Raw genomic sequence first — 22,608 nt, forward strand, 5'->3', positions numbered from 1 at the left:
TTCACACTTCTAAAGTAGCTTGGGGCATTGAGAGACCTCAAATGACCTTTTACGGGTCATGTTGCTGAAACTCCCCAATAGACTTAAATCACCTGGCCTTCCTGACTCTGAGGCTGGCTCTTTCCCAGTGTACCAAGGTGCCTCTCAAAATAGGGAGAGTAAATACAAAGTAAGTGGGAGAAGGGGGCAGGGATCAGGAAAGATCTGGAAGTAGTACCTAACGTATTTTAGGAAGAAAACTAAGTATTCTGTGGGGGCAGACAATGGTCCAGGTATGGAGATAGTCTCTTTAAAGGCACAGAGATGAGAGATGGGATGTCATCTCTAGGGAACCAACCAATGGGCCATTTTCCCTGGAATATATTCCAGGGAGTGCTTACCGAAGAACGATGGGGAAAGATCATTTGGAACCAGACGACTCTAATAGTCCCTAGTTACTTTGAGTATCATTGTGATGGACCTGGAAGCTATAGACACAGCCCATCCCTGAAATATCGATGTCTTTACAGGTTAAAATTACCTACTTTAAAAGTGGGGAGGAACATTCCGACTGTGTGGCTATGGCGAACATCACCTGTATCAGTGAGTAACCGGCTTAAAGGGGTAAAGAGAATGGGGAATAAGAGATGGGCTCCAGGCACAGGCTTCGATTAGACCACCTGACAGGGGAAGACAAGACATTAGCTGCAGAATGAAGGCTTGAAGTTTACATGAGGAATGCCACGGTTGGTCAGTGCCCTTTTGAAGGGGGTCAGAATGAATAAAGGCATGGAAATAAGCAGTGCCCTCTGGATTCCAGGACCTTACTATAAATGCAAATAATAACAATAATAACTGCCCGCAAGTTTACATTCCAGTGGAGGAAGACAATACGTAGCAAGAAGGTGAAAAGTAGGGACTGGGAATGAAGGTGCTCACATAAGGACAGTGTTGTGGTCCAGAAAATAGAAGGCAGAAGCAGGAGAAGGGAAGGCTGGCCGATCTCAGGGAGCTTGTTTTAAAAAGGAGATGCTGGGAGGAACTCCCCAATTTGTGATGGGGCTGACAGGGTGGGTGGTAGTTCCCAATGACTCCCATAGGCAATGAGAATAGGATGAGTCATGCCAAGGAGGAGTTTGAGGAGGTCAGGTCATTTTCAACCTTTCCTCAGATGACACCTCCTCCAAGGATATCCATTTTCCTCAGGATGTTTTGGGTCACAGAACCAGAGAGTGCAATGGGAAATGTTGCCCAACTGTGGGTTTTTTTTTTTCTTTCTGAAAAGACCCTAGAGAGTTTTAGTGGACAGCAAGCTCAATACAGATTTAAGAGTATGATTAGCCAAGAAAGCTTCTATAGTCTTAGACTTTGCCAGGTTTTTATAAAGCTCTTTACAGATGTTCTCATCTGAACTTCACAATATGCCTGTGAGGTAGCTACTATAGTTATCCCCATTTTACAGCTTAGAAGATTGAGACTCTAGAAGAGAAAGTGACTTATTTTTGGTAGCATAGCTAGTCCAAGGTGGAATTAGATCCCAAGACTAAGAAGATAATGGACTCAATGTAGCCTGCCCAGGTTGGACTGCATGAGGGCATCACACTTGAGGAAGAACATTGATAAGGCAGAGAACATCCAGAGACAGGTGTTGTAATCCAAAGCAGATCAATTTGAGGACTGGGTTAAACAAATCAGATTTGGACAAGGGAGAGAGACATAACTGTTTCTAGGTGTTTGAAGGGCTCTCAAGAAGAAGGATTAATCTTGGTCACCTTGATAGTATCACTAAGGCAGAACCAGAGATAACAAATGAAAAATGCAAAGGGACAAGTTTAATGTAAAGAAAAATCTAATTGGAGCAAACCCAATGTAGAATGAGCTGCCTCAGGGAATCATGACTTTCCTCCATTGGAAGGCATTGAGCAGAGATTGAATGGACAACTTCTTGGGTCTATGGTACAAGAGATTCTTGTCAAGGTACGGGCTTCTGTAGATATCTTCTAAACTTTCAGGTTATGTCTGAAAGTAGATGGCTAAGGCAGAACTAAGAACATGAGGAATTTCTCCAAAGTGTATCTTCTCTCTAGTGGTTTCATGGTGGAACAGAGGGCCCTTAGAACCCAGAGTGATAGAACCAGTTCTGTTGATCCCATTTTCTATAGTTTCTCTCCAAAATAGAGCACATCTTTAAAAAACCAAAACAAAACCTCTTTTGTTTTTGACTAAAATTGACATTTTAGTCACTTTTTAAGTTTAATTTCAAATTTTCTTCTGGAAGGACTATCCCACAGTTTCACCAACAGGATATCTGACTTCTCATGCCTCCAGTGTTGACTATTCCCATGTCTTGTCCTCTTTGCCAGTTTGTTCAGTGTGGGATGAAACCTCATGGTTGTCTTAATTCAATCTCAATAGTGATTTGGAATAATCTCTTATAAGGTTAATATATTTTCAGTTCTTTTGATAATCCTTTGTTTACATCCTTTGAGCCCTTGGCCATTGAGGAATGACTTTTAGTCTTATATATTTAATTAGTTCCCTTTATCTTGAATATTAAACCCTCATCAGATACTTGATGTAAAGCTTTGTATAAATGAGCCTTTCTATCCTAGTTGTATTGATGTGGTTAACCAAAAATTCAGCTTTTTGTCATTAGTTTACTGGTTTTATTTTTTGTCATTACCTTTCTACTTTCTTTGCTTAAGAATTTTACCACGAGACGTAACTACAACCAGTACCTGATATTTTCTCTGCTAATCTTTTATGATGACTTGAATATTGAGTTGATTGGACCTGTGTCCTTCCCCCCCCCCCCCCCCCCTCCTTCTAAGCCCTCATTAGAATTGTTTATAGGGAGCAAGGACTGAGTTAGGGAGAAAATGAAGATTAGAGAAAGGACATGGTCATGGGAGAAATGTGCCAGAAGGGATGGGAAGCCAAAGTACCAGTAGAAAGATTGTGATCTTAGGAGAAGGAATACATTTTCATCAGAGATTGGAGTAAAGAAGGAGAAAATGGGGGGATGACACATTGTACTGAGATGTTATGAGAGAAGGAACTGGTGGCCAATGACCTATTTTCCCAGTATAATATGAGACCATATGTGAGTGTGAAACCAGTATGAGAGATAGGGAGTACTTGGGAGGCATGAGAATGGAGAAGTTTTGGAGCAATTGCTGTGTAGGTTATGAATCAATTAAGGAGAAGAAAAAAGATTGCCTTACCATAAGGAAGACTTTTTTGAGATTGCTGTTGGGTCATTTTCAGGTGTGTACAATTCTTCATGACCCCATGGGGGGGGGGGGCGCGTCTTTCTTGGCAAAGACACTGCAGTGGTTTGTCACTTCCTTCCCCAACTCATTTTATAGATGAGGAAACTGTGGCAAATGGGGATAAATGATCTATCTAGGGTCACAAAACTAATAAATGAAGTCATATTTGAACTAGAGGAGATGAGTCTTCCTGACTTCAAATCCAGAACTCTGTCCATTGAGTCACCTAGCTGCCCCCTTAGTTGAGGTTAGATAATGCAAATTGGGAATGAATTGTGACTTTATACAACTCATAGGAGTAGGGATGGAGGAAATGGAAGGTAGAGGGAACAGAGGGTCGGACTTGGTTGGACAAGGGGCAAGGTATTTGAGAGCAGTGGACAATAAAAAGTTGAGAGATGAAGCATATAACCAGAGCAAAGATGGTGGCCAAGGAGGAAAGTGGTGGGAAGTGGAAGGTGGAGAGGATAACAGGTCAGGTTGAGGATGAAGAATAAGAGAAAAGGGGAATAGGGAGAGATGGAATGATAAGAAATAATGATCTGAAAGAAGTTCAAAATTCTTGATTGTGGAAATAGAGTATTTGTGGGTAATAATGAGATCAAGGGTATAAACATCAGCTGAGGTGGAATGGTACAGGTCATTGGAATTAAGGTGGAACCATGAAGGCTGGAGGCCCCAGTATATATGTTGTAGTAGCCTAGTATAAGGCTAGTCATCAGGTTTAGAAAACTGAACCAGGTCCTACATTCCTTGGGAAAGGATTGAGAATGACTTGGAGTGGAGGAGCCTGTAGATAACTTGGAGATTTTGATAATGTGAGCCCCAAGGACAAGAGATGCTACATGACAGTGGTAGAGGCAAGGTCAAGGGAGTAGGGGATTGTAAGAGTTAGAATTTGAAGGAATCTTGGGATATAACAACACATAGTAGCTTGAATGATATACGGCCTAGAAAGCATTTTGCCAGTCACAAAGGCCTTAGAAGCATGAGGTATTAAAAAAAGACATTATTATAGCAGCGTTGATATTTTGAGTTGGAGGACCCAGGTTTGAATGCTAGCTCTTCAAAAGTTTACTTGGCTCATTCCTAGTTTTCATGTGTGTAAAATGAAGGGGCTAGTCTGGAAGGGGCGGTGGAATTCCTCTATAGTCTGCCATCCTATGGAGAGGCAAACTTCCAGTAGGCGTACAAGAAAATTCTCCAAAAGATTAGCACTATCCAAGAGTAGGAAGGACTGTCTCGAGAGTTCCTTGCCACTCTTGGTCTTCAAGTGGAGATGTTGGGAGGATTCCAGTTCAGGAAGAGATTGAAGCCTAATCATCAAAGTCCTTTTCCATTCTGTGACTTAGTTGCCAAAGAACTCCCAAGATATCAAGCCTTTGAGAAGAGTTGACCTTGGAACACTTGCTAGACTTATTAGAAGAAGGGTGGGTTGGGACATCTCTCTATCTGGTTCTGAGGGATCAGTAGAGAGTGTTCTTGGCCCCAGAGCAGCCGTGGGCTGCTGGTCACCCCTCACTATTCTTTGCTTCTTTTCCTAGATATCTCTCTAACAGTGGAAAATTACCAAGAAAAAACACAGAACCAAGAGAGAGAGATGAATAAGGTACAGGGGCTGGGCTTTTACTTCAAGTGGAAGTAAGTATACTTGGGAGGGAAAATTCATAGACTACGGACTCTGCATCTTTTTTTATGTCCTGGATCCCCTCAGCAGTTTGATACCTATGGACCTTTCTCAGAACAATGTTTTTAAATACATAGAATATATAAGATTACATAGGAAACAAGTTATATTAAAATCTGGTTCTTAAAATACCTTTTTGACAAAGAAACTAAGTCATGGACCTCAAGTTAAGAACCATACTGATGGAATCCACTGGTGGGGAAAGGTCAACATGAAAAACCAGAGAGAGGCTTGGCCTTCAGTGTCAGAAAGGTTCCTTGGTCTAAATTCTGCCACTAATAGTCACTAAGTATGCTACCCTGAACATTTTCATTTAACTCCATGAGTTTCCATTTCCCCAACCATAAGAAAAAATGGGGCTCCTAATGCCTCTAGTCACCTACCTTGTAGAGCTGGCTAAAGATTCAAATGAAAGAATGGATGAAAATAAATACATGGTACCTCAAAAGCCTCAGCACATTTTGGAACATCCTGTATTTGTTAACAACCTGTTTGTCTTTGGAGAAAGGAAAGGAGTCAGTGGGAAGGGTAGGGAAGTGGGTAGGTAAGGAAGAAACTAATTATATTAATAACTAACATTATATATCTCTTCCTATGTACCAGGCATTGTGCTAAGTACTTTACTTTACTAAGTATCTCATTTGACCCTCCAGACAACCCTGTGAGAAGTCCTGTTATGATACCCATTTTACAGATGAGAAAACTGAGGCAAACAGATGAAATAACTTGTACAGGGCCACACAGCTAGTAAGTGTCTGAGGCTGGATTGGAAATCCAGACCAAGGACTTTATGGCCTTGTATGTTGACAATCAAACAAGTATTTAAAAAGCTTTGTTAATATTGGAAAAAACAAACAAACATGTATATCGGTTATTCTACTGCTTTGAGGAGGAAGGGATGTTGAGGATCTCTGGAAAAAGGAAAGGCAAGGAGAAATATTTGAATATGATAGGGTTAATTTCTTTGGTTTCTATACTGAAAATTCTACCTTTGAGTTACAAGTTAGATTTTCCTAAATTCTGAACTATATATAAGGCAAATTATAGGCAGCTGTGTGGTACGTTAGACATGTCATGGAGACTTGGTTTCAAATCCAGCCTCAGACACGTACTACTAACTCTGTGACCCTGAGCAAGTCCCTTCACCTCTGTCTGATTCCGTTTCCTCAACTATAAAATGAGGATAATCATAACACCTCTCTCCCAGAGTGGTTGTGAGACTCAAACGAGATATTTATAAAATGCTTAGCACTGTGTCTGGCACGTAAGAGATGTTTAAATGCCTATTTCCCTTCCCCTCTCCCCATATTTAGTCTTTCTGTCTGCCCAGGCAGAGTCCAGGCAGAGTCGCCAAAAGGACTCATTTCATAACTCTGGGCTGGGGGTTGGGGAATGGTTCTCTGGAGCCCATGTTTGTCTTTTCAGACAAGTGCCTATTCGCCCTGGAAGGGGCCCATCATGCTTGTGAACTGTGGATCCAGCAACAAATACCCACTTAACACAGAAGAAAGTGTTGACAAAAAAGGTAACTCGGTACATCTCCCAATTTATGGAGCAACCTTAATCTTGGACCGGCCCCAAACTAAAGACAGAAAAGTGAATTTATCCTCCCCTTGTTTAGTTTGGAGATGCTTCTCTGCCTCTAGAGCAGCTCCCAGTCTGAGGCAAGTGCTCCATAATCCACTCCCATCCCCATCTAGAATAAAGTTTCCCTTATATTAGAAGAACTTGGAGTGGGGCCAGAGGATGGTAAAGGAAAGAACACTCAATTTAGAACTGGAAGGCCTTAATCAAATATTAACAATGCTTTAGGTATTGTGCTGGGGATACAAAGTCAAAAATGAAAACCCTGTCCTCAAGGAGCTTTACAGCCTAGGGGAATGGAAAATGCATTCTCAAATAAGGAAAAAAAAACATAAAATGGATTTTGATGAACAGTGAAGTAAAGGGCTATAATCGCTAAAGCAAACCCCAAGCCCAACCATGAAACCAAATTACTAATTTAGAGGCAGTTAGGTACACAGTGGATGGGGAACTAATCCTGGAGTTGGGAAGAACTAAAGTCAAATCTACTTGGACACTTACTAGCTGTGGGACCCCTAGGCAGATAAATCTTTCTGCTTCATCTGTATAAACAGGATAATAATAGCACCTGCTTCCCAGGGTTGTTATAAGGATTGGATGAAAAAATATTTATAAGTTACTTGGCAATCTTAAAGATCTATGTAAATACTATTTTTAAAAAAAAACAAGCCAAAAGAGTAGTTTTTTTTTTCAGCCTAGAGAGAAAAGAGCCAGATCCATGTATTTTTTTTTTTTACCCAAGTTTGTGAAGCTATATGTCAGTAGATTCTCTTTCATATAGTTCAGGAGCCCCCAATCATCCAAACAACCAGTATTCTTTCCTTTCTTTTCATATCTGTGTACCTTACTCGCCTGCTGCCTCTCTGATTTCGTTTTCATAAAAATATAGATCAGAAGTAGCTACAATTGACCAAGCTTTATCTGAGGTGGTAGTAGTGCTAATTAAATAGAAGTATAAGCAAACTTTGAATTACGTAAGTTTAGATGTAACATAAGTCCTCTTGGACCAGGTGAGAGATAGAAAAAACCATGACCTCTCTAGCATCTTTACAGGTGAAATTCTCCACCCAGCATCCCTTCTTCATCCCCATCCAGATTACCTTCTGGCTACAGCAGGTACCTGAAGGAGCAGACTTTGTGCTAGTATAGGGGCTAGTAAGAAAAAGCTGCTCTCCTTTTTATTTTCAGGGGGAGAAAGTAAATCCCAAAAGCTGGGAAAGCATGGATGGGTTGTGCTCTACATTATAAATCTCTTTATAATATCTTTTCTCCCAAAGCCACCTTTCTTCATAACCTTCCTATAGTATTTCAAGGATACTTCCAGTCACTAAGATTCACAACTTCAGTGACGCCCAAAATTCTTCATTTCACCAGATCTTGTCCTTTCTATATCTTCAGGATCTTGTATCTGACCCCTTCTTTCACTTGGCTCCCACTTTAGGCCCTTATCACTTGCCTAAATTATAACCTAAGTCTTTTTATTGATTTTCATGTCTCAAGTTCTTCTCCAATCCATCTTCCACACAGCCCACCGAAGTCACTTTCCTAAAACATAAGTCCAATCACATGCCCCTACTTAATGAGCTCCAATGGTCCCTTAATGATTCTCAAAATCAAATATTATTTCATCTTGCCATTTTAAAATGTCAGCTTTTGTGTAAGTTTTATAATATCATATTTGTTAGTATAGTAGCATATGTATGTAATTTGAAAGTATGTATGTATTGGATATGTGAGCAAATTTTTTTCCAATAGTAGAGGTAGGTGATCAAAAAGCCTTGAAAGATGGGCTCTAGAACCTAGTGAGTAAAAAAAAAAAGAGGGTACTAAGCCGGGAGCTAGGCTTTGAAAGGCTAGAAGAGGCAAACAGAAGTTAATACCCTATCCTACATACAAGAGAGAATTGCTTGAACAAGGTGGGGGATGAGGGCTTGCTATAAATCTCATCATAGGTCTAGAGCTGGAGGTTCCCTTAGAAACCCTACCCATCTTACAGATGAGGAAACTGAGACCCAGAGAGGTAGAAATAATTTGTCCGAGGGAGCATAGGTAGTAAAATGGGAGAGGGAGAAGGAGAGGGAGCACTCAAACCCAGGTCTTCTGACTTCAAATTCAGAACCTTCTCCACTGTCTCACATGACATCCCCATGGGCAAGACTGTGAGAGTGAGTACTATGCTCTCAAAAAAGCTAACAATCCTGATAGGTCTAAATATCAGCTTACGTGCTTCAGATTGAGGTCTCTGGAAGTAGAGGTACCAAATCTTAGCAGGGGGAGGGGGAGAGGAGTCTCCTCCCAAGGTTAAGACTGGGGATCTGTGAGCCTTTCTAATAATTAAGGCTGTTTAAAAATGGACTTTAGCTACTTTGAAAGAATGAGTTCCCTGTACCACAAAGTATTCAAGTAGATGCTTGAGTCAGGGGAGGGACATCCTCGGATCTTCAGGAGCTAACTACTTCTTTTCCTTTCCCCAGTTAGGCGACAAATGTCCAAAATGTTCTTGAAGACACATACCCCACTTGGATTTTTCAACACTCATCAACTAGTTATCAACTGCTCTCACCCAGACAGAGTGAGACTCTTTGGAGTTGAACGTAAGTATCCTTTTGGTCATTGGGACCCTACTACCCCATAGGGCAGTAGGAAAAGAGAGAGAGGGAGAAGACTGGGTAGGAGTCAGAGGACCTAGCTCCAAATGGAGATTTGGTCACTCACTACCTGGGAGTGACTTCCTGTGGTTCAGTTTCCTTATCTACAAAATGGGAGTGGGATAAATGACCTCCAAGTTCTTTCCAATTTGAAATTTAGGATCCTGTTACACAGAAGGGCTTGTGCAACCCTTGCACTGACAAATAAAAGATCTGGTTCTAGCAAATGTTTCCTCCAAAGAACCCTAAACTTTGCCCACATACCATTATTTGGACCAAAAAGTCCGTGACAAGAGAAAGAAGACAATTGTAACTGGGAATCCTTTACCTGCAAAAAGACCTGTTTTTGGTGTTGGGGAGAGGGACAATATCACAAAGGACAGATTAATAGCGGGCCTTCTCATGCTGTCAGAGGCGTAGAAGATGAGTTCTCAGGAGAACTTACCATGGGGTGACAATGGGAGAGGATTTAAGCCAGTTTTGTAAGGTATGGGCCAGCAGAAAACAGAGTGGTGTAGTGAAAAGAGGGCTAGACTTGGGATCTGGGGTCCTCAGTTCAAATCTAATCTCTGCTGCTAGCTGTCTCTACGAATTGAGGCAAGGTTCTTTGACCCCAATTCCCTCATTTGTAAATAAGACCATTGGACTTGGTCTCTAAAAGTCACATCTGGCTCAAACTTTACACCCAAAGATGTCTTTCTCCAGATCCCCTCCACTCTACCCCCCAGCTACAATATTAAACTGAGGTCAAATTCAATGTCATGGAAAGACTTTAAATATCTAGTCTAGGGATTCTCTTTTTGTATGTTATGGATCTCTTCTCAACACAATGTTTTAAAGTAATGATAAGCTACTAGGTGCAGAGTAGATGAAGCTCAGAGTTCAAATCTATCTTTGGATGCCTCCTGACTTTGTGACCCTGGGCAGGTTACCTAAACTCTGTCTATTTGGGGAGAATGATATCACCTTCCCCTCCAGGGGAATTTGTGAAGATAAAATGAGACATTTTGAAGTGCTGTGAGAACATCAAAGCACCATTCACATGCTTTTGTTGGCGAGTTGTTTCAGTCGTGTCTAACTCTGATCTCACTTGGAGTTTTCTTGGCAGAGATATTGGAGTGGTTTGCCATTTCTTTCTCCAGCTCATTTTACAGATGAGGAAACTGAGGCAAACAGGTAAATGATTTGCCCAGGGTCACCCAGCTAGTAATTGTCTGAGGCTGGGATTTGAACTTGGGAAGATGTCACTCTGTGCGCTATGGTACCACCTAGCTGCCCCATATACATGCTAGCTATTTTGTATACACATATAAATTACATATATACACTTGTACATACATGGATGCATGTATACACATACATGTATCATAATGATGTAGGCATCATTCCTATGTCATAAATACTTATATATTATTATAATCCTGTTTCTGTAATTTTACATGTTATATTTGAAGGAAATGCTAAATTTCAGTAGTTTCAAGGAAACAAAGATGACCTTTTTTCCCCTTCTCCAAGTTCATGGACTCTTTGAAATCTATCTCCAGGTACTTTGAAGGTCTGTGGACCCCAGGGTAAGAACTCCTAAAGGAGTTTAACTTCCTCACTTAACAGATGGGAGTGAAACAGATGGCAGAATAGACTGGAGTCATCTGTCCCGACTCCTGGTCTTCCAACTACATATTACTTACTAGTCATTCTTTAGGCTTTCTTTAAAACAAACAAACATCCAAGAGCAGCTGTGCCACCATATAACCTCTGTGAGGGCTATTGGTAGCCAAGGAATAACTTTTAGTTTTGTCCGGATGGGCCGAAAGATTTGGAAGACTGAATCAGTTACCTTGGGGTAGCAGTGAGCCATGAAACTCAAGCTATCCCACTCTGCCCTCCACCCCCAACTCAGAACCAGGCAACTGCCCCTATAACCAGCCTCATCCTTTCCTTCTCCTAGGACCCTCCATAAAGCCGCCTTACAGAATGGTACTGGGGCCAAACAGTCCTTCCCATGTTGTCACACATCTGAGAAACCGAGAAAGTCGGAAATATTATGTGGAAGCACTTTCCTTCCCAGATGCTGACTTCTCTGGGCTAGTTTCTTTCACTGTCTCCCTTCTGGAGAATACTTGTACGGTATGTGCATGAATGGGCTCTGGACTGGGGGTGGGGGTGGGGGGAAGTTGATGAAGTCTGGAGAGCAAGTTAAGAGAGAGTTCGCTAAAAGGGCAACAATGGGTATGATTTAAGAAATCATCCCATAAGAAGAAAAAACCTTTTTTTTTTTTTTTTTTTTTTTTAAGTAAAGGGCTGGGGAGAAACTCGGGAAGGGTGAGTTGATTCCAGCCTCCAGTAAATAGAAATGCTTGAGAGCTGACTGGATCATAGATTGCAAGTTGGAAGGGACCATCTCTTACAGATGAGGGAACACAGCCTAGAAAGGGGGAAATGGTTTGCTCAGGGTCACCCAGCTAGGAATTAGCTGAGCAGGGATATGAACCTAGGCATTCTAGAACTCTAAAGGTTAACAGCTTTCTACTAAATTCGTCTTGTCCTCCCTTCCATAGGATTCCTCTGAACCTCCGCTTTATAACGTAGAAGTGGTTTTCCGTGTGGCACCATGGATCATGATTGCTAACACCCAACCACCTGTGGAGATCTATATCACAAGGTAAGGGTGAGAAGGGGGGCTTCAAGAGAGGCCCCGACAAACCTTGGATGATTCCTCTTCCTCCTGACCTGGCATCAACCCCACAGCTCTCTCTCCCATGCACTGGCACAGCCCCGCCACTCGGGACCCCACTAGAATGAGATACCACCCCCAAATGAACTGTGATCTTCCTAGGAGTCTGGGCCAATCAGTGTTCTTGCCCACTCATACTCTTCTCCAAATAACTCAGTATTTACTCTGTGTGTAAGTATCTGTGTGTACGTGTCTATTTTTCTATCTACATGTATGTGTGTATATATGCACACATACACCTAAGTGTGTGTATAGAGACACATGAACATACATACTCATGTATACATACAGTGTGCTCATATGCATACATACAAGCGTGCATTGCTTGTGTATTAAGTATATGGAATGCATGTTACTCTTCCTCAATAAAATGTGAGCTTCTTGAGGGTAGGGACCAATGTTTCTTATCTCTGAAGCCCCAATGACCTCCCATTGCCTGGCATGTGGGAGACTAAATCTGGAGCTATTCTGCTACTTCCCTTTCTAGAAAATTGGAGCAACAGCCCTTGCGACCATGGAGATTTTGGAGGGAAACTGGAGGTATACCGCCTATCAAGTGGTTGACGGGGTCATTGGAGCCAAGCATAAGAAGATGCAGGTTTGTTCTAGGGATTTGGAGTCTTATGTAGGTGGCTCAGCGGCTAGAGTGCTGGGCCTAGAGTCAGGAAGACTCCTTCTTGTAAGTGCAAATCTGGCCTCACACTTAGCTGTGTGACCACAAGCAAATCACTTTACCCTGTTTGCCTCAGTTTCCTCATCTGTAAAATGAGCTGGAGAAGAAGATGGTGAACCACTGTAGAACCTTGCTGAGAAAACCCCAAATGGGGTCACAGTGTCAGACATGACTGAAACAACTGAACTATCTCCTCTGCCCTCACCTAATCAAGAGTATATCCCCAGACATTTAAGTCAGGTTGTTATATATCTGGCAAATGACAGCAGTTTCCAACTTGGAGAAAGGCTGAAAACTTCTTAATCAACTCGGGTCCTACTGTCTGACATGTCCCATGAGTTCTAAAGTGGCCTTTTCCTGTGCCAAGGATCCAGGCATCTAACTGCATTCAGAGCAGATCGAAATAGAGAGAGAGAGGGAAAGTACAAGGGTTGGAACAAGGGCCCTAGAGTTTGCCTCTTTGAATTTTAGCTGAATTTAGTTGAATTTTAGAATGGAAGAGAAGAGATGGAAAACACCATGAGGCTAGAGTTTAAAGACCAACAGCCCCCAGCAGAATAACTTAATCTAAGCAGAGAAAGCCTAGGGTGCAGACCTGTGCTACAGAAACACCTGATCTCATTCCATGGACCAGATCAGAGATCTGAAGGTGGTTTGGAATTAAAACCAAGAAGTCACCCATAGAGACCAAGAGGAAAAGACTAAACGTGCTCTTTCCCCTTCCCCCAATATGTGCTGAGCTGAATTGAATAACAATTGTTTACAAATTGGCAAACTTTCCAAAGATTTTTTTTTTTTTACATTTGTAACTTAGTCTGGCACTTCTTGATATAGGGTAATATCCTTCCTCTTACCCTCAACCTGCCAATATGGATAGCAAACAACTGATGGATATAGGTAGCAAATAAAATGAATGAGACAAGTTATCACCTAGAAGCCAATGCTCTGTGGCACCTTAGCCCACTCAGCTAGGTTGGTCCATGGCTGTGTACCATCAGGATCGGACCCTAAGCCCTTCCAGCTAGATGTAGTCTACTCTGCTTAGCTTCTCGGAAGCCAAAACTTTCTCCATGACATGCTAAGACTTTGAAGGAGAAAGACGGAGGGTGATAAAGAAGGCTTTGACGCTCTGAATGGATGGTTTGGTGCGATGTGCTTAGAAGAAAGGGAGGAAGGGCAGAATCATGGCCAATATTGCTTGTGCCTAGAGTGAACTTGCAAACTGACCAGAGTAAGCAGCGTGATGACTAATTTAGGGGGGGACAAGGGAATGGGAGAAGAGGCAGACCCTGGGACATTAGCCCCTGTGAGCAAGCTAGAGGAGTTCCTCGGGGTCATAACAAAGAAAAGAAGCACGTATCCATTTGGCAGCTTCCTAATCTGAGAAATTCTTGTTGTCAAACTTGATAGTACCTCTGTTACTGAAGGTGTACGAGCATAGTACGCCTCCTCTAACCTTTAGCACTCTGGGCCAAGTCCCCAGTGGCACCACGTTAGTTAAAGCTCTTGTCAAGGCTTTGTTTCCCAAAGTTTTCATAAAGAATCTTTTTTTCAAGTCAAGGACCATGGATACAAAAATAATAGGAGAACCTCCCCCCCCCCCCCCAAATGCGCTAAATGCGCTGGTTCTTTGTTTTCTTTCAGATCTATACCTTCATCCAACTTCCTGGGTACTGTCCTTGACTATTCCTATGTAGCTCACTGTGAGCTGGCTTTCTGCCCTAGGGAAGCAAATCGTCTCGACACATGGATTGGGGTAACGCTAATGGGTTGAAGAGCCTAGCTCTCTGAGCTTCCCTCCTCATCCCAATGGTCCTGTTCTCTTGTTCGGGAGGGATCAGGTACAGAAGTGGGGAGGGGGCATGGTGGCAGGGCTACTCCCTGCATGGATGCATTGGGCAAATGCGTTATGTGGAATAAGATGGGCTTGGTTCCTGGCTAACAACCCTGTGGGAAGGGAAGGGGGATCAGGAACCTCATTTGGGATTGTTCAGGACAGCTATTTAGAGGATTAACTTTGGCAAGGGTCTCTTTTGATGAGATTGAGCAACTGAAGCTAATAACTCATATTCAGGTTGTCTGGGTATAAAGTCAGCCCCCAGTAGATGGAAACTTTGAATCAATGGCTAGATACCAATAAGTATTATGATGAGTTGATTCTATATCCTTTAAAGGCTTACAAAATCCCTAGGCAAGGCTTATAATTGCTCTGGGCCTCCTTTTCCCAATCCACAAAAGTGGAAATAATCATATATACCTCTGAAGCTGAAATAACAAGAGTATATGTAAGGAGTCATAAGAATACTGGATATCATCACAAATTTCTTCTAATAGTCCAAGATAATTGATGTATGTACTCTCTCTCCGTCTAAAAGTTTGACAAAATTGAGACTTAGGGAAGTCGAGTAGTTTTCCCCTTTATAAGGTAGCAGTGGAAAGAATACTGGACCTAGAACTATGAACACCTGAATTCAAAGCCAACCTCTAATACTTACTAACTATGTGATCCTGGGCAAGACATTTCAGCTCTGTTTGCCTCAGTTTTCTCATCTATAAGCAGTGAGAACTGACCTCCCAGGGTGGTTATGAGGATTAAATGAGATAATGTTTGTAGTTTAAAAAAAAAAAAAGCACTTAGTAGAATGTCTGGCATTTAGTAGGTACTATGTAAATACTTTTCCCCCCCTCCTTTCTCCCACTTATATGAAAGAAGTAAATAGCACCCCTTGAGGTCTGAATCTAGGTCTCCTGACTCCTGCTCCAGCATCTTCGATTTATTGTTGTTTGCTGTTGCCCAGTCATGTCCAACTCTCCATGGTCCCATTTGGGAATTTTCTTTGCAAAGATACTTAGAGTGGTTTTGCCATTTTCTTCTCTGGCTTGTTTTTACAGATGAGGAAAGTGAGGCCAACAGGGTTAAATAACTTACCCAGGATGACATAGTGTCTGAGGCTGAATTTGAACTCAGGAAGATAAGTCTTTCTGATTCCAAGTCCAGTGTTCTATGCATTGCATCTACCTCCTCTCACATACCCATTTGTGTGCCATATTTAAATGTTTCCCTTGGTTTCTTGGGGCAGCTAGGTTGATGCCGTGGATTGAGCACTGGTCTTGAAGTCAAGAAGATCCAAGTTCAAATCTGGCCTCAGGCACTTACTAGCTGTGTGACCCTAGGCAAGTCACTTAATCCATATTTGCCTCAATTCTTCATCCGTAAGATGGGGATACGCTGGAGAAGAAAATAGCAAACCACTCCAGTATCTTTGCCAAGAAAACCATATGGACACAGTCCACGGGGTCACAAAGAGTTGGGCACTACTGAACAAGGAGCTTGGATGGGGGTTGGGGTGGGTAGCCTAACACAAAGGAAAAGATGCATAACTTTAGAAACTTTTGTAAAGAGAGGTAACAATTTTAGCTTGGGGTGGGGTGGGTGTCAGAGCAAGCCCTCAGAGAAGTGGTGACACCTGAGCTAATTCAAGAGCTTCTGAGAGACGGGAGCAGACTGTTTAGCCCTGGGTCCACAGACCAGCTGATGTTTGCAAGGTAGAACAGTTGGAGGAGATACAAGGATACAGTAGCTGGAGTCAGATGGCAGTGGGAGATCCAAACTAAAGAGCATGGACTTTGTCTTAGGGGGAATAGAGAGCCAACAATCATTTCTGAGCAGGAAATGGACATGCTCACCCTGTGTCTCACTGAGGGGGGCATACAATAGTGCATGCCCAACCTGAATGGAAGTAGGGAGAAGAGGCCTGACACAAGACCCGATCTAGGAGGAAAATCCAGAAGGATAAACTTGGGCTTGAAGTAAACGTGTTCCAAAACACTTAAAACACTATACTGTGGTTATTGACCATTAGAGAGGCCCAAATATAGGATGAACTTCCTCAGGAGGTACTGGCTCCCCTCCTTGGGGAGCTCCAAGCAGAGGTTGGATATCCATTTGTCTTATTCTAATAGGAATCTTCTTACAGTGTTTAGGTTAGACTAAATGGCTGTTGGGGTCCCTTCTGAGTCTCCAGCTCTGAGATTCCATAAGTTGTCCAGGGCATGGACTACTTTCGCTTTTTGCCTTTGCACCTTTGACGTATTGTATCCCCTTGCTCATCAAACATACAAAGAGAACTCCGAAATTTCAAACCTATATGTCTGGATAAACATGATGCCCCCAACACAAATAGGGCATGTAGGAAGAAGAGCTGGCTTAGGGAGAGGACAATTACTTGAGTTTAAGGTGCTGAAATTTTGGCAGAGAAGAGCCCAAGAGACAATTGGGAGACTGGAGACTGTGAAACGGGAAGAGTTAGAGATCGTTCGATTTACTTCTTCCTCTAAATTCTTCATGAAAGGAGATGCTAGCTCCTTTTTGTTCCTTCCCAGAATGAGGTGGCAATTGGATACACCTACGGTCCTCAACGACGTTTTCCTGTTTTCCTCGATTGCCCCTGGACCAGGGGACTGCAGCACTTTGTGTTCAAAAACAGGCTGGTATGTGGCTCGGTTGCCTATCACGATGAGGTCAAGAACAATCTTTATTCATCCACCACTTTCTTGTTTAAAAAACCCTTTCCTTACCCCAGCACTATGAGATCAATGATGTAAGGGGTTCATTTTCTCCATTTTATAGATGAGGAAACTTGAGATCTAGATTGGGGAAAAACGTGACAAGCACGCAGTGGTCAGAGGGAGCGTACACTTGAGCCCGAGTCCTCTGACTTGGTCTGCAGAGTGATGCAGGGGAGGCTGGCCTGCCTAGAAGGTGGGGATGGTCTCATATGACCTCAGGAATTCTCTTTCAACTAAATGCTGGCCTAGAAATCACATTTTAGGAAGGACATTAGGAAAAGTTGGAAAACGTCCAGCCAAGGTAACCAGAACAGGTAAGGACCTAGGGATATTTAGCTGGAGAATGGAGAAGATGGATCGGGCAAGAACAAGATGGTAGATCTGCAAGTATTTGAAGGGTTGTCACCCAGAAGAATATCAACTTACTCTGTTTGGCCCTAAAGGCCAAAACTGATAAAGTCTCAGTTACAAAGAAGAAAATTTATACCTAAAAGAAAATTTTGATTAACAATGTGTTTTTGAAAAGTAGAATGGGATTGCCTTGGAAGATAGCAAGGTCTTCAGAGGCCAAATAATCACTTGTCAGGTATGTTTGTAGAAGGGATTCCTGGACACTCAGGTCTCTTCCAGTTCTGAGACTATTCCTCTAATTTTGAGAAATTCATATTAAAGAGATAGTAGATACATTAGAAAAAAAACACTGTTATTCAAAAGCTCTGGATTTGAACCCTAATTTTGCCACTGACTAGTTATTTTACTTATGGCAAGTTAGCTAATCTCCTTGGGTCTCACTTTTTTTTTTTCTTCTGTGTAAGCAAGGGATTTCAGAAACCCCTCTGTTTCCGAGGTCCTTTATAGTTCTGACTCATGAGCCAAAATTCTCAACCATAAGTCCCATGATACTTGTTCAACTATCCAATACTGACTTCTCTTTCTCTAATTGGGGGAATGGGACTTACCCCAGCCACCATCCTTTGGTTACGTGATACATGAACGGGAAGATGATGTTAATATGGATGCCACTGGGTTCCTGGAAGTCAGCCCACCAGTCACTGCCAATGGCGTCTTTTATCCCTTGGGCAGGATTCTCATTGGTGACGGCAGCTTGCCCAGGTAAGGAGTAAGTTTGAGACTTTAGCTCACATAGCGAATGGGAAAAGTTCTTTTCTCTACCCCATACATGTCCCTAGTCTTGACAGCAATTGGTCATTTATATTCAACAAGTATTTTTTAAAGTGTCGACTGTATGCAAGGCATTTTGCTGGGGAAGAGCCAGAATCAGTAAACATTTATTAAGTGCCTAATATGTGGCAGGCCCTGTGCTAAGCACAAAGATACAAAAAACAAAAGCAAAAGACAGTTCCCACCTTCAGGGAGCTCACAATTTAATGGGGGGGAGGGGAAGCAAACAATGGTTGATATGGTGTGACTGATGAGGGCTCAAGAAAGAAACAGGAACCCCAAGACTGGAGTTCCTTGCATGGGCCATTTGGAAGAGAATTCATGAACTCAAGAATTCTTGAGGTCAAGGTGGTAAATTCTTATTACGCTTTTCAGTGGGCAAGAGTTCCTAGGGAAACTGCAATTTGGATGGGGCACAAATAAAGTTTATATAGGATATTTTGTAGTAAGACATATGCCAAGTGTGATTACTAGGTGATTCAGGGCAGGATTAAAGAGGGGTTAAGGAGTGATTCTTAAAGGAGCATGCACTTTTGATATCTACTGCACAGGTGTTTTACCCAAAATTCATCAGGAAATAGCCCAAGAGGGAGCCTACATGGAGGTGTGGTTTTAGGCCTGAAAAGTCACTAAGTCAACTAGCAGTCAGGGCTGGCTCAGAAATACCAGGCTGATCTCATCAATGTCTTGTTAGACAAGATAAATGGAAAGGAGTATACGGAGGTCTAAGTCTAGGATATGTATGATTGGTCAGTGAGGAGTAAATGTTATGACCCAGTACATAACTGATTCAAATGAATAAATTCTATAGATAGAGCCCAGCTACTGTAGTAGGAAGAGAAATTATGATGTTTTGCCGGGATAGGCTGTTCTTGGGCTAGGGAGAAATTGCGTGGGATAGCATTTGGAGGCTAGGGAGAAATATGGTTTTAGAATTGGGGTCTAAGCACCCCATCAGGACCTGTACCATGAGAAAGACTGAAGGACAAATCAACACATACATTAACATATAACAAGTATAGAGTGCATAAGAACTTCCCCAAAAGGGTTTCTATAAGCTAATCTGCTGAGTATTTGTTAAGTCCCTAAAGATGTCCAAGATACTATTTAGACAAGGGTAGACAGAAGCGGGGAAAGGAAGCTCCCTCAAGAAGCTTAGAGATATTCCTTCTACATCAAGGGGTTTAGGGGTACATTTCTCCTCCCCCCTTTACTGCCCCCTCCACTCCCACAATTTGGAAAATTTGTGTAAAATGTTTTTGGTCCTTCCTTTGTATCAGAGAAGAAATTTGAATTTTTTTCTTTTATGGAATGTTTACAGTACTTCATTATGAAATACAGGTTGATATCATATAATACTATACATATCTTTTATGCATTTTTGAGTTTCTAAACTTTTTCTGTGTCACCTGTTGGCCTTTGCATGTCGTCTGCGGCTTCCGCGAAACACCCCCCCCCCCCAAAAATTCTCATTTAATTGCTTCTGCTGGCCTGTGATATGTCAAAGCTGAAATGAGGAAAGCCACAAAGTGGAAGGGATAACTGTATGTTTCTACTGATCTCAAGTGGATGGGGAAAGGCTTATTGGAAGACATAACTTTAAATCAGGCTTTTGGGGGATATTGGTGTGATAGTAAAAAAAAAAAAAAAAAAAAAGAGCATTAAACTTGAAGTCAGAAGACTTCTGTCACTTTCTATGTGAACTTTGGGTGAATCAGTTTATTCCTGTGGGGCTTTGCTCCTTCCTGGGTTTTTACGAGGTAGGGGTGGGATTAAACCAAACTGTGCTTGAGATCACTTCCGGTTCTGGATCCTACGACCTGATGGTCTTGGAATCTAGATTCTGGGAAGAGGGGAGAAAGATCTTTTGGATCCATGGATTTAGAGCTAGAAGGGATCTTAGAGGTCATCCTAAGTATAGCCCACCCTCTCACTCTTACAATTGAGAAAACTGAGACCCCGCAAAGGAACAGAATTGGGTCCCCTGACTTCAGACACAACATAAGACTTCCCTTCTGTATTCTGGACTTGCTGTCCAAGTTAGGAAAGACCCTAATGACTTAAACTAAAGTTCCTTCAGTCTACCTTCTTTGAAACAGGCAGAGGGAGACCCCTCCTCTCCTTGTAGGGGCAGGGACCTATGGGGGTGACATACTGCATTCATTGTTGAGGTTTAGAGTTGGGAGATCTGGTTCAGGTGGGAAAGAATTCACTTAGACGACTTTTTTTCCCCCTAACCAAGGGGAGCAGCGGGCTAGCCCTGGAAGAAAGATGAACAATTTAGAGAGGAGGAACAGGGGCTTTTTTTCTTTTTCTTTCTTTCTTTCTTTTTTTAAGAAAGACAAAGGAAACTTTGAGCCAGGATGAGGGAAACAAGGAATTTTGTAGTCCAGGATAAGGGGAAATCTTGTGGTATTTCAAGATGAGGGGAAGAGATTTTGAGATACCCTTGGGCCCAGGAGGGTCTCCCAAGGTACAGGAAAAGTAACCTTTAACATTAACCCTTAGGGCACCCTCTGTATCCACATCACTTCAGTTGGTAGATGTGTTGGTCATTTCTGTGGAATTGTTTCTTAGTCTCTTTTCTTTCTCTCTCCCCATAGAAAGCCAGTCTTAGAAAGATGTAGGGTCAACAATGACCTCCAACACCTAGAAGTTCTGTGAACCCTGGGCAAGTCCCTTAAACCTTTCAGGGTACCAGATAATTCTCTGGGATTATAAATGGTAGAGAAGGTGCCAGCCTGCATCAGCCAATGAAGCCAGAAGTCCAGTCCCTATTTTGTCCTTGTATCCTTCATTAGAAGGAATGGCCCCCAGGGAAGGGAAGTAGACTTATTTAGACTGAGGAGAGTAATAAAAACAGTATAGGTTTTTTTTTTTTTTAATGGAAAATGAAATGGGTACAATGCTGAATGGTGACCTGAATCCCTCACGTGGGCAAAGAAGAATCTGCGGTGAGCCTCCAGGTCCAGGATTCCCGTCCTATGGCTTCCGCCTGCCTCCCTCCTCCTATGTGCATCCTAGCTTTCCTCAACTCTTGTATTTCTTAGGGAAAACATCCCAGAAGTGAACCTAAAGTTGCGGAGCTTCATCTATGCCCAGAAAATGCAATACCCCCTGGAGCTCTTCTCGGCATGGCTTCTGGAGGGCAACGTGAAAGAATTCCTGACCTTTGTCCCTGCCAACGATGGAAAGGTACAGGCAGGAAATGCCCAGTTTGTCCAGCCTAGCTAAGGCTGGCAGTGTGTGGGGAAAGGGTCTGAACTATGTTAGCGAGTAGCTAAGTGGATTAGAAGTTAACCCATACACACATCATAGAAGGAGAAACTAGTGACCAAACAGTCCAGTAGAAAAAACTTTGGAGTTGGAGAAATCAGGTTCAAATTTTGACTACTACAATTGGCTGTGTGGCCTTGGGTGAATTAGTTTAACCTCTCTGGACTTTGTTTCCTCTCCTTTTTAAAATGAATGTTGGACTCAAATGGCCTCAAGGGATCCTTCGGGCCATAGTTGTCTGATCCTAAGTAGGTTGGGATCCCTTCATTTGTGCTGGTCACCTCAATCCCTCTACTCTTCCAAAGGGGAAACTCAATAAAAAGCCAAAAACCCTGGATATTATGAGTCTAGGTCCACACCCCCAGCCCTCTCCTCACAATCTGTCTCTTAAATCTCTAGTCTGCCAGTATCCATGGTGAGGGGATTTATGAGGACCTCTTCCTCAGAATGTCACATCCACAAACTTGAGCACCTGTTGTGTACTGATCTAAGGAGTAGCCACCAGAAGCTAGTGGCCTTCCCCTCACCTCAGGAAGAATGGCAAGTGCCTACCTCTGTGCTCTGCCCTCCATCAGGTCTTCCCCCACTGAAAACATGCAAATGGGACCCATGGTCAAACAGCCCTTTGTCACTCTGTCCTTTCTCTCCCTAGGGCTTCCGGCTGCTCCTGGCTAGTCCCAGGGCCTGCTATGAACTGTTCAAGCTGGAACAAAGACAAGGGCACGGGAATGCTTCTGTGCTAGACACAGTGGATGAAAACGTGCTCCATTATGCTGGTATCTCCCTTTCTCTCATCCCCCCAACTCCATCTGAACCATAACACAAGCTCCCCCAACGCAGCACAGGCCTCATGGGTATGGGGGGAAGCGTCTAACAGGCACCCAAAGGTAGACCTTTACTTACTGCTGACCCCAGTGCTATGAGCTCAGATCAGGCAGAAAGCATTTCGTAAGTACCTACTGTGTGCCAGGCATTAGCACGCAAAGATGGAGGTGAAATGATCC

General features: G+C 42.7%; 1 protein-coding gene across 1 annotated transcript in view; it reads left to right on the forward strand.

Moving 5' to 3' along the window:
• Positions 1 to 22,608, forward strand: part of LOC140504278 (protein-arginine deiminase type-4-like) — a 29,102-nt gene that overhangs the window by 2,805 nt on the left and 3,689 nt on the right. The window contains exons 3-14 of the mRNA XM_072609050.1: positions 510 to 582; positions 4,796 to 4,860; positions 6,364 to 6,463; positions 8,997 to 9,116; positions 11,119 to 11,297; positions 11,729 to 11,832; positions 12,392 to 12,502; positions 14,222 to 14,333; positions 16,961 to 17,068; positions 18,111 to 18,259; positions 21,379 to 21,523; positions 22,257 to 22,380. Coding sequence (XP_072465151.1) covers positions 510 to 582; positions 4,796 to 4,860; positions 6,364 to 6,463; positions 8,997 to 9,116; positions 11,119 to 11,297; positions 11,729 to 11,832; positions 12,392 to 12,502; positions 14,222 to 14,333; positions 16,961 to 17,068; positions 18,111 to 18,259; positions 21,379 to 21,523; positions 22,257 to 22,380 — 1,390 coding nt within the window. The remainder of the gene's footprint in view (positions 1 to 509; positions 583 to 4,795; positions 4,861 to 6,363; positions 6,464 to 8,996; positions 9,117 to 11,118; positions 11,298 to 11,728; positions 11,833 to 12,391; positions 12,503 to 14,221; positions 14,334 to 16,960; positions 17,069 to 18,110; positions 18,260 to 21,378; positions 21,524 to 22,256; positions 22,381 to 22,608) is intronic.

This window comes from Notamacropus eugenii, chromosome 5 (assembly GCF_028372415.1).
Source record: "Notamacropus eugenii isolate mMacEug1 chromosome 5, mMacEug1.pri_v2, whole genome shotgun sequence".
NCBI lineage: Eukaryota > Metazoa > Chordata > Mammalia > Diprotodontia > Macropodidae > Notamacropus > Notamacropus eugenii.